The following is a 16,788-nucleotide window of genomic DNA, read 5'->3' as shown; positions in this document are numbered from 1 at the left end:
TTCCCTCTCCTCTCTACGTTTCAGACGTTCCTGATTTCGTTTCTCCTGTTTATCAGCCACAATCCTCTAAAAGCAAAGGAATATATTCATTAAGTTACATTTCAAAATTTCTCAGGTGAAGGTGCTATAAAAATAATCTAGACAGTTAATATTCAGTTCTTTCCCTCATGTATATTCCCTTTCCCTTGTGTATATTATTCCCTCTCTCTTCCTCAGTATATATATTTTTTTAATTTTTTTTCTTCTCCAAGAAACAGAAGTTATTGCAGAAGAGCTGCAGCAAATAGATGGGTGTTACACGAAGACCTGAAATATGTAGAGTTATATTAAGTTTTCCACAAAGAGGAATTTAGAGCAGTAAGTCATGCCTTTAATGTGAGAATTTCCATGCCAATCCTATTATATTTTGGCCACTGGGGAAAGGTAGAAAGGAATCAGAACCAGGAGAGTTAATTGTCTTATTAACTCCTTCAGTGTTAATATTCCTCCTGTGACATAAAGAAATCCTTAGCCGTGAAGGACTTGGTTGGGCTGATACCTAGTTTGGAGGCTACTTGTTTCTGTATTGTGAACATGAGACATATAATTAGAGAGAATGCTTCAGCTGATAGCCCCCAGGTTGAACTCACTACTACTGGGGACAAGGCACGCTCAGTAGAGGGCCCTCAGATGTGGAACTCACAACTGGAGATCTGGCCAAACCCAAGTCTCGCCACCTTCTGGACATGATGCAAGAAATTCAACTCTTTGTAAAGACCTTCTTCTGAGATGTGGAACTGCCCCAGCAGCATCTTGATTAGATCTCTGAGGAGAGCTCTGAGGAAGGAGGGGATAGTTATTGTTTTCTTTTTTTGTTAGCGAAGTACTTCAAAAGATTATTTTATTGATGCTTTGGGAATGTGAAATAATTATCCATGCATATTTTTTTTCCAAATGGTGTAAATAATCAGTTATTTCAACCCTTTATGTCAAATTATATCTACACTTTCTTGTAGAGTATCAGTAATTTAACTGCAAGCAAGGTTTCTTGTTCAAGTGACTCTTTGCATAATTTCATGAGGGATGAGAGGAAGCACACATGATCTTCTCTACGCATCTAAGGATTAAGTTACAGCCGCTATATTTAGGAGCCTAAATTGCCAATATAGTCAATGGAAAGAGTTGGGCTTTCCAAAGGGTAAGTCACATTATCCATGCAAGACAGCTGGAATATTATGAAATATAAACCAAGCAAATTTACTCAAACTCAGTAGCAGCATTTTCTGCTTTTAGGGCTTCAACTCATTTAGCTATTGTCTTTACTGATTTCTACAGTTAAATACTTGAGCCTTGAACTCTGTAATTTACATATTAAGATCATAAATAGTATCAATGTCCAAATCCAATCTCTTGAATACCAAAAGTCTAGAACATAATTCCAGTAAATCTTTCTTCCAGCAAACAATTTCTAGTCAAGATAGTTTTCTTTAGGATAATATTCCAACTGGATTTCAAATCTTCAAGCTATACAGAACATGCAACCTCCTTGTAACAATTATTTTAATAGCTAGCCTCACTTCAAGATACACATCTTTTTGTATTCTGACTTTGGATAGCTACAGCCTTGAGTTATTTGAACTTATTTATTTCATATATTGCCAGTTAAGCTTAAAAGCCTCAAAAAAAATATCTTTAAAAAAGAAATCTTCTTTAGTTGTTGGTACCTATAGAACGAAAGTCACCGCCTAATATTTGTCCAGATAAAATAAAGAAATTGACTTTTATTCTCTCACCATACAGCAGGCTGTTTGAGCTCCACGCATTTCTGTAAACCTTTTTTGAAAACTTTGCCATGTGTTATCATCCTCCTTATGCATTGGTACCAAAAATGAGGATTTCAACATGAGCCCTATTAACGTTTTATCCCAATTAAGTAAGGAAAATATCACTCACTTAGGCCCACTATATGTTCTCGTATTTTCAACGGTCTCATGATTACTTTTAGCCGATCAACTGGCTAAAAGTAGAGTTCATTTGACTATCTCCTATGACTGCTAAATATGTTTCAATATCACTGTCATTCAAAATACAGTTCTCCATTTTACAAGTAGAATTGTGCGCTTTGTTCCCAAGATGCATTACTTTGATCATGTGTTTTAATATACCTCAGTGCAAAAGAGGTCATCTTATCAAATTATCCAGATAACTAATATTAAATTAGAATGTTTTGTATTTTGTTGACTAACTAATTCTCAAATTTTAAAGTAATATGAAAAAAAATTCACATGCCCAGAAAGAAATATTCCATTAAGGTTGCCTGGCAAATAATTAAGTAGGAGCACACACATATACACACACAAAAATGTAATGATTTACCCTGAGTTCCTCAAGCTTCTCTCGTATTTCAATAAATCCTAAATGTAGTTTTCCTCCAAAGTGGTCAGCAAGTCGTCGGTCATTGTCGTGAAGGCCAAGATAAGCCGAGCACACTTCACAAACCCGCAGCTTCTGCTGCTGAAAGCTGGAGGCAGGCATAGAATTCCTGTATACTTCCTAAGAAAAAAAAAAACAAAACCAAAAACAAACCCAAAACAATTTGCTATTAATTCTCAGTGCACAGAAATACAAAGATAACACTTTAACAAAGATAAACTACAAGTTGATAACTGAATTCAAGGTAAACCAGAACACGCTTTAGTTAGTTCACACTATTCATAAAACAACTGTCTTGTTAAGATACAAGGAAGGTTCCTTATTTTGAAGATTGGACATATTTAAAAGCAGTATACCAGCAACTGGTTTTGCAACTTAAACAAAGTGAAGTGATTACTACCTTTACTTAAGATAATACTACTTCGAAGGATGAACAACTTTATCATGTGCAACAATGAATAGACGTTAACACTACAATTATGTTAACATGTTATGAAAATATTACAGCAGTTTTAATTCTGAACCTAGTTTAAAACAGTAGTAGTTTCCAGAGAAATCCACCTGCATTTTAGACACTAATTAAACAAGTCATCTGAGCAAAATTTATCTACATACACTCAGATAAGAGAGAAGCAAGACTGCCAGCAACCCCTCTGGTACCATTAAAAAAATTGCAGATGTTCATAAATGTAAGTATCTTGGTGAAATACAACATGGAAAATCACTTGGTGAGTTCTGCCACATGAACATTACAACAAGGACCATCTGACTTGCCTGATACACAAGCCATTGACTAATTATCTTTCAGTGAAGACAATGGTTCACTTCCCTGAAGCTTTGCAGTATGAGCCACAGCAGGACACTATGAGGCACAACAGGGTTGCCACAGCAAGAGCCATGACACCAAATGAGGTAAGTCAGTCCAACAAACACAGACACAACTGTACTGTCCACAGATACAACTGGCCAAAACAGTAAAACGAAGATAATTGCATCATCCATGGAAGTGAGTATAATTTTAATAGTATAAGAGTGTATTTAAAGGTAGAAACTTTAAACATACACGCCGCCGCAAAGCAAATTCTTTAGTTTTATATGAGGCAATTAGTTAAGGAAGTGACAGCAGATAAGACATCTTGCATTACACAGATGCCAACCAATTTAATATTGGACCCTGCCCTTTCCATCCCCCAAGCCTTACACAATCAACTTACCTCTGCTTCTCTCTTCTTTACCCGAGCCTTCTCCACTTCATCCATTACTTTTTGAGATTCTTCCACATTCCCATCAGCTCCAAGCTGTTCAACTTTGGCCAGCAGCTTCCCAATTTCTTCATTCAATTCATGAACTCTTTCAGCCTTGAAAGACAAGAAAAGGCTTAACACAGGAAATGCTTTTAATTACGGAAAACAATCTGTACTACTACTACTGAGTTATTATATGCAAAATCGGTAGGATAAAATTAAAAGAAACATGCAGAGACAATTTCTCCAGGTAAAAGTGAAACAGAAGTTGCCTCATGTAAAAACACACAGAGAAAGGAGTTACCAAGTCTATGTACGAACTGCGGAGCAGGATTTTGTTCAGAAAGTTCAAGTAATTCACACTGTTGTCTATCCCACAGTCTTGAAAAATTAATATTTGTACAACCATTCCTCCCAGCATGTACATACACATGCAGAAAAACAATATAAGGTTTTTTCAGTTAGAAGATCTAGAGAAAAGCACATCAAATTTTTTTTTGCTTTATGGATAAAGTTTTCATCTAGAAAGTTTAAGAATTACTAACGTAATATAAGGTTTTTTCAGTTAGAAGATCCAGAGAAAAGCACATCAATTTTTTTTTTTACTTTATGGATAAAGTTTTGATCTAGAAAGTTTAAGAATTACTAACGCTTGTATGGCATGGTATCATAGAAAGTCAAGTTTCCCAAGCTCAAAAATGTCTCTTCCCTGTGTTCTCCTCTCCATGCGTTAAAAGCAGTTTTGGGAAGGACAGAGAAAACGCCTTATTTTTCCCCTCCTCAGTACGAATTCGCTGATTGGATAGCTAGTGAAAGCCTTAAGTTGGCTCCTTAGAAAAACAGACCTTCAAAGAGACTTCCGTAACTAGTTTGACATGCTTACTTTAGCTGCAACTTCAGCACTGATCTCTTCTTGGGTCTCTGCTAGTCTTTTCTTAGCCACTTCTGTTCTCCTGTCACAGTCTGCAATAAATGACTGCAGGTGGTCCATTGCCTAAAACATCAATAAGAACATTGATCAATGTTGTCAAGAACATGAATATTTCGTTAGCCTTAACACTTTCCAGGTTTATTAAGACTTAACTTTTATAAGTTTTTATTAGTGAAATCTTTGTAAAACAATAATCTAGCAATTTACAGTGACTAATCACATATATTAACACACATTTTAAAAAGCATAGTCTACGTGTTGTCATACCTGTAAGTATTGGCAGAAATTTGGAAGTGAATCTGTCTTAAGTCTTCTCTAAGAAGAAGTGAGCATTTCTAACATACGTTAGAATTCTTCAAAGAAATCTCACCCACCCAATACATGCAATACTGTAACTTTTTAAACTAGGGTTTTAAGCTATTAAGCATATTAACACCATCCCTCCAAATAATGACAAGAAACCCCCCAACCTTTTTGTCCTAGTGAATACTAACTTCCTAGCTCGGAGTTCAAAACTGTATAACTCAAACTATAGTGTACTGAGACACAGCATATGATGTATTATACCAAATATAAAATTGCTTTCTTCAATAAGCACAAAATGTAAGCTTTGTTTAAAGCATACACAGCCTTAACATTTGCTTGGTTTATGATAATTTCTTCTGTGGAAGGCTGTTAACAGTTCTACCTACAGATGACTACCAATACAAATTAAATACTCATATATAATCATGAAGAGGCATGTATCTTTTATGTAACTGTGCCAAGGGTTCCTCTGCCTCTTTCTATAAAATTACTTTCCAAAATTTTCCTGCGTGTACCCAATCTTAGCTTTTGTTGCTCAGTTGACCCACCTAGGTACACAAACTATGCTTTTTCTCCACCATTGAGACAAAATACATACATCAAGCTCAAAGAAGAAATCTTGATCTTTGGATGCTATTTCATAGTCTGCCCTTAATGCCAGGTCATGCACCTTCAGACATTCTCCAAGGTCCATCCTCTGAAAAGAGACAGGGGGAAAGTGGAGTAACTTTTCAGAAGTGTTACAAGGAATTAAGTTAGCATGATTTTAGCATGGTATTTAGTCAAATATTCTGAAGCAAATCATCTCCCCTGTGGGAATGAAAGGACAGTTTAATAAAGCTGTAAGACAATACCAGATCTTTAATAAACATGCATCAGGAACCAATAAAAGCAGACAGAATGGCAGCTTATCTTATCACGATGGCTGTTTGTATTACAAAGTATCATTAATGTCCTGCAAAAATGTAATTTTACTGAAAGTTCAAAAAAGTGACTGAAGTGGGACATCGTATGTTGAAATAAAACATCTTGGGAAAACCAAATTCCCTGTAAAAAACCTGGCAATTAAATGGTCAAATGCTTGATCTGAACAGTCGGCACACACTATAATATGCGTTCCAGTTATACTCATCACCTGAAATTGCTACAACCACAGCACCACTGTAAGTGCTGCTTAAAAACCATTCCTGAATCACTTAAGTAAGATAGCGAAAAAACAAATCCCAGCAAAACATTTTGCAGATGAGCGAAGATGAGCCGAGTGTTGGACTATGTTCAAGAGTCAGGAAAGAAAAAGTATAGATATTTTTCTTGTAATCTAAAGCTGTTCTAGAAAGGGCAGGAAGGAAACATGAACCTAAAGTAGGCTGCATCACTAACCCTGCATACAATGGCATTGAGAAGAGTGCCCCGAATCTTAATAAGTAACAAATATTGTTTTTAAATTGAAGTTTTCATACCACACAGCATAAGGAATTCTAATTCAATCTGTTCCCTGAAAGTTTGTTCGGTGATCAAGACAGAGCAATGTGCAAATGACAAAAACAAAAGCCCACACTCAAAAAACCAAACTACAAACAATAAAAAAACCCAAACAAAGCAAACCACCAAACCAAACAAACCCCCAAAACCTATTTGTAATGGAAACAACATTGAATAACATCAAGGCACCCTCTCTGCAAAAGCACAAGCTGATGTACAATCATTCAAAGTGATTATTATTTGCATCACTTAAAAACAGCACAGTTTCAGTTAAGCCTGCTCTTGGCACTGCTCACTTAGTATTAAGAAAAATTTATCCTTTCTTAATATTGAAAGCACATAATGAAAGTTAAACTCTGATGGAAAAAGCTGTTACTGCTGTAGTTTAATAACAGTTTTAGAACCAAAACTAAAATAATTAATAACTTGTGAGTTTTGTAAACAAAAGATGAGTGTTAACTCAGAAAGTGCTGCAAGTCATTTGGTTCTCAGCCAAATGAGTGCTTTTTTTAAAAAATAAACAAAATACTTGCACTTAAGCAGCAATTCAATCCTCACAAGTATAGTAAAAAACCAAACATAATTGCTTTCAACTTCTCAAACTGTCATTTAGATGTACCAACAAATCCATTAGTTTTTAACATTTGAAATAAACCAATAACTTCTGTAGAGACAGAAAAAACACTGTTAAAATACAGTTTGAACTCGAAAATTTTTTATAAACTGTAGTTATTTAAATATGATTCAGCCATCATAAACCTATTTTCCATAAAACATTTGATTGCAATAGAGAACACATCTGATTGCAATGTGAAAGAAAAAGATTAGCTTTTCCATTTGTAACTACATAGGACCTCATCAATTTTGTTAACTGATGCAAATCCACATAGACCTTGAAGCTGAGCAATGTATTACACACATCTATTTCCAAGTCATTAGATGCTGACATTATTTAAACTGCAGCATTCTTTCGGGAACGTACTTCAGTACTAGGAAAGCAATATGAAAGAATATTTTCAAAGTATCTGAAAGTTACCCATTTTAAAATCCCCCTAAAATCATGAAAAGATTTATGCTGATTCATCACTTGTACTGATAAGGTATTTAAGGTTAAATGGTAAAACTCAAGGACAATCCCATTTTACGTAACGCACTCCACTTCTAAATGCATAGATAAGGCTAGTGACACACTAATAGATTAAAATACAATGACAAAAAGCCTGAAACACATCCACTGTAGCATCAGAAAAATGTTATTTTAACATGCAATCTATATACAATTTGAATAAGTGCACGAAATAAACTTCCTAAAAAAACACTCTAAAAAAAACAGAATTCACATGACACTACCATGACCCGGTGTTCATTTTACATGTGTTTTATACTTCTTTCCCTCTATTCAGGTTGTATTTGCCCTTGTCAAGATACTACATTTTCTGATTTCTGCCCTCCCTTTACCATTGTGCTGTGCCACTCCATGCTGGCACATCTGCCTGTGCAGCTGAACACAATCTGGGTACTGACCGAGTAAAATGTATCTCACCAAACCAAAAACAGAGGCAATTTTTCAGCAATTTGTCAGGCAGCCACACAAACAGATGCGCTATCAATACGTGGGTGGCAAGGTAATAGTGAACTTATGCAGCTAAGATCTCTTACACTATCAAGATGCCACTGAATAGCTTCAGTAATATTAGCATTAGTTTGAGGGGATGAGGAGGGTATTTCAGAGGATTTCTTTCTGTTAGATGTCTCAATCAGAAGACAGGAAATTTTAGCTCCCCTTCCCCTCTTTGATCCAACAGAATGCAGCCTTGTAAATACTTACATGGCATAACAAACAGGGAGCAAGAATAAGCAAGTACAAGAGAAAAGGATTCTTTTTCATTAGCTTTGCTGCTAAAGAAATTATATTGTTGTTGGAACTGCTCCTTAACACAGCCTCTACTAGTCTTTGCTAATCCTTTGACAGCACCATCGCAGAAGTATTACTACTCACTGCCTTTCTTAAAAGTTCTATTAGCAAACCCCAACGTAGAGAGACATTAAAAAAACCCCAACATTTAAAACTCTTAAACCAGTTTGGATACTATATGCAAAATCACATCTGCTGGTATAAGTTATGCAACATCAGGCAAAGACAATTCATCTTGGGGATGACTCATTACCATCAAAAGTCTGTGGTGGATTGGGATTGCTGAGGACCTTAACAAGCACAGAGCATCTCGTATTATAATTTGGCTCATACACTGCAAAGTAGTTGGACAGCAGATGGAAGTGGACAGAAGATACAGTAAGACACATCATTTTCATTTTCTACATGTCCACCTTGTGATTTGGTGCCAAGACATGCCCTCCCCCAGAGGCAAAGAACAAGCATTGGTAGCCAGCTATTTAAAGATCAATCACATTTGAAACAGAAGATGGCTACGGGGGAGACTAATGTTTAGACACTGAGCTACTACTGAAGGCTTAAAAAGAATGCACATAAACCGTTTCTCACTGTCGATACTTTCAGACACTTACACTACTTATGTGATTTACAGGAGTCCTGATGAGTAAAGCAAACAAAGAAAGGTGAAAACATTCAAGCCCCCAGACTAGCCATAACTAAATTTTACTGAATATGTGAAGCCATGCTTTGGGACTTTTTGCAGTTACTGCACCTTTACTGAAGACTAAAACCAGAACCTCCCTACGTATTTGGAGAATCTTTCTTACAAATGAAAGCGATTGCTGAAGGTTAATCTAGAAAATAATCTATGCAATCACATGGAAAGGAGGCTATCAGAAGTCCTTTTGCTGAGTTCTGCTTAAGAAACCAGTGCCTTCTCCTAAAAACTTCCTAACTATTTTATATAACACTTTATTTCTCAGTATTAAATGGGCAATTAAAGCTACTTGATTTCCCAGAGCTGAGGTTTAGACAACTGGTCTTTCATCCCAAACAACCTCATATTGAAATGATTTATTAATCATTTTTGTCATCCCATCTACAAAATGGATAGAACATCTTAGGTATTAATACAGAAATATGGCTTACATACATTCAGTTTAACAAATTATGCATAGCTCTGCTTCAATCAAATCAGGTACCAAAAAAAAAAAAAAAATAGTATCCCATGAGTTTAGTATGAATAGACAAGGAAGAGCTGGCCGAGGACTTAGGCAATAGAGAATCTGAAGAGTTTATCTGCAAAATAAACGTGCACTCAGAGTAGCTGACACCAATAACTGAACTGGAGACTAAACTCTGATGTGATGCTGTTTCTGAAACACAAAATTAAGAAGGCTTTCTTTTCAGATCTTGAGCTACCTACAGCAAAATTCCCATTCTGGTGCTTTTACAACTACTATACGCTCCTTTGACATCAGAGATTAGATGACTGAATGTACTCTATATGGAGTGCAAGAAAAGCACAGAAAAGTCAAAGCTACTTAAAACACAGAAGGCTGATGTTGAGCCAACTGTGACATAGTAGCACACACTATCAATGCTTCTAAAAACAGCATGTATCTTGGATAGGTTTTGAAAGACAATACTCTGGACAGTGTTTATGTAGAGAATTCTTTCTAGCTATAAAGATACCCATACCAAAGCAGTAGCAGCAAGAGAAGAGGGATTTTTTTTGTTTGCTTGTTTAGGAAGATCTGACACGGCTTAAAAAAATTATAGTGGAAGAACCAGATCTCTCCCTTTATCAAACTATCGAGGCAAGTATGAGTACACCCTTGCTACCAATAAAAAGAAGCTACAGATAGACTCTTTGCTGTGATCTTCCTTATTATGGAACTCACTTTTCATCTGCACTAACAATTTTGTTTCTGACAAATTTCTAGGCTTGTGATAAAGTCCATTCTTTCTCATAGGCAACACATGTTCAGAAGGGGAGCCTTTAGGGTGACATAATAACGCGTGATTTAAGTCCTCTGACTCCACTAACAGGGTTAACTTTTGCAGGACTTCACTAGCAGCAAAGAAATGCTGAGCTAAAAAGAGGCAGAAATTAAGTTATTAAAGTCCACTGAAAATTTCAGGTATCTTCAGAAGTACAATACTTCTCTAAAGACATTTTTCCCTTTAACTATACTCTTACTTCTGAAGACTTCAAGTCCTTCGAACAGATCTGCACTGAAAGACAAATCTAGCAGCAGTCTTTTTTATTTTTAAATGACGTATTTCAGCGTTTACATAGTATGTGGTCTTATAGACTGACTATAGAATATATTAACATTTAAGTTACATAACCATACAGAGAGTGACAAAAAACCCCTTCACCTACATAAATTAAACCCAGTAAAAGGGAATATGGTACAATCTGTTCACTTTCCTGGCACTGGTCAAAGAAATTAAGAATAGGTTTCAAGAAACTGACATGATCACTTGCCGGGACAACAGAGCACTTGATAATTCATCACCACTGGGCTAAAGGCTACAACTTGAGTTAGCTTATGCAAGCCTAATTTAAGTTGATCTGCAAAACTGAAGCAGTTCACATGACCAAATCAGTCCTGAACTGAAAAGCTGACACCCTCCAGCAGAATGCCTGTTTTTTTGTAACCTTACAGCAAATAATCACACTGGCACACCTAAGTTTTAAGCATGGAAATAGTTCCACTGAGCCAATGGGACTACTGGCAAAGAAATCAACTCCAGATTAAAATCCCATACTAACTCCTATCTGCAGATGTGTGAACTATCCAAACTTTCTTCCACAGCAGATCTAGACGGCACAGTCAGTGAGCCTAAATGGATTCAGCCCACATTGAGAGGGATACCCAGTAGTAGCCTAAATGGATTCAGCCCACATTGAGTAGCAGGTGAAACGAGTCTTCCTCCAGGTTCCACTGCCTAGATCCCTTCTGACTCCAGTGCGAGCTTCGACACCTAGCTCCTCAGCTGAAACCTAAATTTAGATGTCTTAATCCAGAGCTGAATTCCACCCCTAATAAGCTTAAAGTTAATCATGTATTAAAGTATATTGCTAAACCAAGGTCTCAATCAATATGGTTTTAGTCAGCAAGAGTACTGAAGAGCTGAGTGCAATAAATTCATGAGCACCTAAATATATGCTTAACTGCAGGACTCAGCTGACAGAGCATGCTTTCAGGTCTGCATAAATAAAATGTAAGCAGCAATGCTCCTCAAGAAATACACATAAATACAGACACAGACTAAGTTAATCCACTGAGCAGAAAGGAGTTTCTCAACCATGGTTTGCAAGACCACATACAGTATGTGTGACATCTTTTTCAACAGGGAAGCACAATCAAGCTAATAAGAAAGCCAGATTGCTGCAGAGGTGTTGAACTGCTCAGGATCTTCCAAGATACCTAGCAGGTTACTATAAATATTCAGGACATTACTATTTTTAAACTTATTAAAGGTATTTGCTTTAAATCTTCCCACTTTGTCATTTTCATTAGTACTCAGCTATTCATTCAGAAACATACAAAGATAGAGAAAACATTCTTACACATCTAGCAAAACTTGCCAAAGACAGCACAGAGCTTGCATCCAGAGAATGTTGCTTAATAGGTTCATACCATTACAGGGGAGTCATCTGACTCCTACATATGTAGCTTCAGTCCTAATCTCATAATGTAGATAAGCATAAACAAACATTTTTGTAATGCTGATGAAAAATAACACAAGAACCTGGTTTGGAAAAAAAAAACCCTCCCAAACCACAAGCCTGAACATCAGCAACTACTAAGGATAGAAAAGCTAAGGAGTGTTAACCCTTTAAGACAAAAAATTTTAAATAAAAATTGCTAACTTTAAGTGGTAAATTATTCACTGTGTCCCAGTAGCCAGGGTTTACAAAGTCTTACTAATCTCTCATTATAAAATTCTCAACTTGAAATGAATGAGCAAACTCTTAAACCAATGACTTAAGCAGGTGAACCAGTGCTCAAGTGATCATTATGAAAAAGCATAGTACCAAAACATGAAAAAAGTCAGTTAAAAATAAAAGAGCTTATGTGAGTGGCATTGTCAAAAGCATGTTCTGAACAGACATTGTTCTACAACCTTGAAAACAATGTCATTTCTGTGATCTTACCAATTGGTTTACAATGTGCCTCATACAAACTTCAAACCACATTTAAAATAAAAAGTTAATCACAGAGCACAATAGGTTTGGAATTATAATTGAATAAACTGAGAGAGGATGCTATGTAAACAAAAATGTTTACATTTTTGCTGTTGGGACTCACTATTCTACCTATGTCTTCCATGGAGCCCTCTATTCCCATTGCAGACCAAAAAAAAAATTCAAACACGTACTCTCCCTGGCTTTCCCCCCACTGACAAAAAATCATCTGCAGGTGCTGAGACTCCTGTGACTGCTTGATTTAGCATTTTCAAGTCTACAAAACCAGAAACCTAACAGCACAAAAAAAGGTCCCAAAAAATTTGAAATGAAGTAAATATAGGAATGTAACCAAAATTTCCCGATTTATGGAGGTAACATTAACAGACAACTAGACAAGTCTATCCAGAAAAGTGGAAGAGGATAACTGACACAGACCGAACTGTTCTGTTGGCAACGACTGCCAAAAGAAAGAATTACATTCCAAAATACAGCTAATTCTTATGGCTTTACAGTCCTAAGTAAAATATTTAGGGTTCCTTTAAAGACAACTTTATTGTACCTTTAAATACAAATTACTCTGAGGAAGCAAGACACAAAGAAGTGCAAAAGAAAGTTCAAAAAAAAAGTAGGAAGCTGTGCATTGTTGCCCATCTGCACAATGGAAGTTACCTAGTAAAACTCCAAACTTTACTTATTTGCATGGATGCTTTTTTCCTGAAAAGTTTTTAGTGTTAACCAAAAGATAAATCTGACCAAAGAAACTTGAGGAAAATACCTACTGCAAGTGTTCCAGAAAAGTCCAGAAATAACAAAAGACTTCACGCAGTATTCTTAAAAATAAGCACATGCTTCATCTAACAAGAGAAGATAAAATATATGCCCAGAAATATATATGTCCAGAAATCTGGACAACAAAGAGAAAGTCTCCAATCTTCTAAGAAAAGTATACACATACTACTTTTACCAATACCTACTGCAGCCCAGGGAACATGATTTTATTGTCAAGGGAAATCAATTCCTTGGCAGAGTTTTGGATATTTGGCCATTAACAAAAAGAACACACTAAATTAACTGAGCCTACTCATATGACTCATTTCGTTTGTCTTGCGTTATCTGTGAAAGTCTTCCTTGAGTGCTTTTGAAAGAGTGGGTGGATTGAAATAGCACAGAAGTCTGCATTTTGCAGATGGAACAGTAATATGCATTTCACAGGAATTGCACAGATTATCTTGTGACACACAAAAAAAAAGGCAATTCATGTCCAGTATTTTACTGATAATCTAGTCAATGAAGAGATTTAACTTCATAAAGTATCCCCCTGAGAACATAATCTCTCACAAGCATAAGATTCCGGATTTGAATTTAATTTAGAAAAAAAAAAAAAAGTCACTCAATCATTGTTACCTACAGATTTTACAGATCTTGAACACCAAGATGCATCAAAATTCTCCCATGAAAACTTGCTTCTTGCCCTTGTAAAAACTGGGCTATCAAGACAGAAGATCCATTTCTTCTTACCCATGACTAGGTAAACAGCAGAACATCATACGGGGTAGATAAAGCCTGTATCTTATGAGTCCCTTCCAACTACTCCCACTAAAAGTATTAAACCAGTCACTGTTTTCCTAGACCCAGAATTACACTGTGGAACACATATTTTGGTCTGATGACTAACTGCATTGTGAGGAAGGGCGGGGAGGGAGGAGAAGAGAGATTGATGTTCACTGAATAAGCATTTTAGTTTAGTACTCAAGAGCAGCAGCAGAATCCAGTATGAGACAGATCAGAACTTTCAGTGAGGACTGGGTAAACAGGCCCAACTGACATGCTTGGTTTGCACCGTAAGAGGCATTACTGCATGGTATCTACAACTTTTATAGTTCTAAAGATAAACATTTCTTACTTGCTAAAGACAGCCATTCTAGAAATCTTTGCTTATAGAAATTAGGCCACAATGAAAAGCTGTCAAATTAATCTTTGTAACAGTACCTTCTTGATCAATGACTACGTTTTTATAGCATACTGTTATGTCCTGTATCTTTCCCCAACCATGAGCTATTTTGCTCATCATACAACCAAAACACTAGACAACATAACAGATGGGTGAAGAGGAAAACATTCTCCCTTTACCCCATTTTTTTTGGACAGTAATGCACAGATAGTTCAAAATAAAACTACATATGCATTGATACAAAGAGGTTTGTTACCAATTTGTTATCATTTACAAAAAAGAGTAACTCAAAAGTAAGGAAATATGTTCAAGATGCATTATCTTCAGTGTGAATTATCTTCAGTATATGCCAAACACACTACATTAACTTCAAGAAATCTGATTTTTGTGATATGACAGAACTTTGCTATACAAAGGAAAAAGGAAACAGTGTCTTCTAGGATAGCAAAAAAAAAATATCTAAGAAGCCTTACAAAGAAGCTCAGCAAGTGGGCCTTTTCTATTCCATTGCCTTTTTCATTAAGACAAATGCTAATTTCCCTAGTTCAGTTTTACTATTTATTGTGCCTCTTCTTCCTGTGCTTCTTTGCAACCTACTTCTACAGGGACTCTTAGGAAGAGAGAAGGACAGACTGTAACTATTGGTCTGTCAGTCCAAGTGCCAAAATTAGAAAAACAGAAGTAGTCTGTACATGCATGTTTGAGGCCCTTTGATCAACCAAAAATGTTACGGTAGTTTAGAATCACAGCTACTTGGAAAGCATATTAGAGGCCAGGTGACAGGTAAATCACTTACTAAGTCTACATATTTCAGTTTTCCACTTTGCAAATGAATTTCATTCTGTGTTTCATTAAAGGCTCCAGTCAAGTTAGCCTTTTGGAATGATATGGCACAAAGAACCAACGCTGCTTCAAGTAATCCTTAAGACAGGTTTTCCAGTACTTATTTTCCCCTCTGCCACAGGGTAAGAAAATGTACCAACGTGAATAAGGAAAGCTACCCAAGTGCAGCATTAGGAATGGTAGGCACACGAGACTCTGCATACCATCATACATCATCTCTCTACTCTTAATTCTTCTAACACCATGGACCACCTGGTGAGACCCCACCTGGAGTACTGCATTCAGCTCTGGGGCCCTCAGTACAGGAAAGACATGGACCTGTTGGAGTGGGTCCAAAGGAGGGCCACAAAAATGATCAGAGGGCTGGAACACCTCTCCTATGAGGACAGGCTGAGAGAGTTGGGGTTGTTCAGCCTGGAAAAGAGACGGCTCCGGGAAGACTTTATTGCAGACTTTCAGTACTTAAAGGGGGCTTACGAGAAAGATGGGGTAAATCTTTTTATCAGGGCCTGTTGCAGTAGGACAAGGGGCAATGGCTTTAAACTAGAAGAGGTTAGATTTAGACTAGATCAGGAAGAAATTTTTTACGAGGGTGGTGAACCACTGGCACAGGTTGCCCAGAGAGGAGGTAGATGCCCCATCCCTGGAAACATTCAAGTTCAGGTTGGATGGTGCTGTGGGAGCATACTTAAGAGACAATGGACATATATTGAACCAGCCATGCGAAAAAGCAGACTGGCTTCGCCCTTGAAGTCACCTTGAGGAGAGAAAAACAGGAGCGACAGTGACTGTTTCACATGAGTCGAGAAAACAGGCCTTACCTTGGGGAGAGAAAAACAAAAGCAACAGCGACTGTTTCACATGGGTTGAGAAAAACAAGTTTGGAGGAGTTGGGCAAGCAGGTGGGAAAAAGAGATTAGACCGAACCAATCCGAGTCGCATGCTCGCCTTGTGTACAGGACTATTAACCAATCAACTAATGCATGAACATGAGTAGGGATAGAAAAATTGTATATAAGGGACAGTAGAATATCAATAAAATGGCTTCTATATGATTCACATTGGATCATGTGAAGTCCTGTTTTCTCTCCTCATGGTGCTTTGAGCAACCTCATCTAGTTGAGGATGTCCCTGCTCATTGCAGGGGAGTTTGGACTAGATGACCTTTTAAGGTTCCTTCCAACCCAAACTATTCCGATTCTAACTCACCTGCCTTTCACAAAGAATAAGCTACCTTAATCAGGCACCACAAGGTAAAGCACGAGCACACTGACAAAGCTACTGGCATGTGTCAAAGCCCCTTGTTTGCTCTGCTCAGGCAGAGGAACCTCTACTATAGAGTACACAAAAATCCAAGTGAAACAAGTTACTAATGCCATAAATGGCGATGTTCAAGTTGCCTTAGAATGTGTGAAAATGGCACAGTAACTGGGTATTGCACAGTAAATGTCACTATCATGTTACACATATCTCAGCTTCTAGAAATGCAATTATTTGAACTTTCAACTGTTTTCACTAAAA

General features: G+C 36.9%; 1 protein-coding gene across 1 annotated transcript in view; it reads right to left on the bottom strand.

Annotated features, from left to right (window-relative positions):
* Positions 1–16,788, bottom strand: part of LOC104295470 (putative RNA-binding protein Luc7-like 2) — a 42,815-nt gene that overhangs the window by 11,381 nt on the left and 14,646 nt on the right. Inside the window, exons 3-7 of the mRNA XM_009895227.1 lie at positions 5,492–5,590; positions 4,540–4,650; positions 3,627–3,770; positions 2,356–2,532; positions 6–66 (exon numbers count right to left, since the gene is read on the bottom strand). Of these exons, the coding sequence (XP_009893529.1) occupies positions 6–66; positions 2,356–2,532; positions 3,627–3,770; positions 4,540–4,650; positions 5,492–5,587 (589 nt within the window). The 5' untranslated portion in view covers positions 5,588–5,590. The remainder of the gene's footprint in view (positions 1–5; positions 67–2,355; positions 2,533–3,626; positions 3,771–4,539; positions 4,651–5,491; positions 5,591–16,788) is intronic.

This window comes from Charadrius vociferus, unplaced genomic scaffold (genome assembly GCF_000708025.1).
Source record: "Charadrius vociferus isolate BGI_N301 unplaced genomic scaffold, ASM70802v2 scaffold251, whole genome shotgun sequence".
Classification (NCBI taxonomy): domain Eukaryota; kingdom Metazoa; phylum Chordata; class Aves; order Charadriiformes; family Charadriidae; genus Charadrius; species Charadrius vociferus.
Note: the sequence above shows the minus strand (reverse complement) of the source record. Positions and strands in the feature narration are given on the sequence as shown.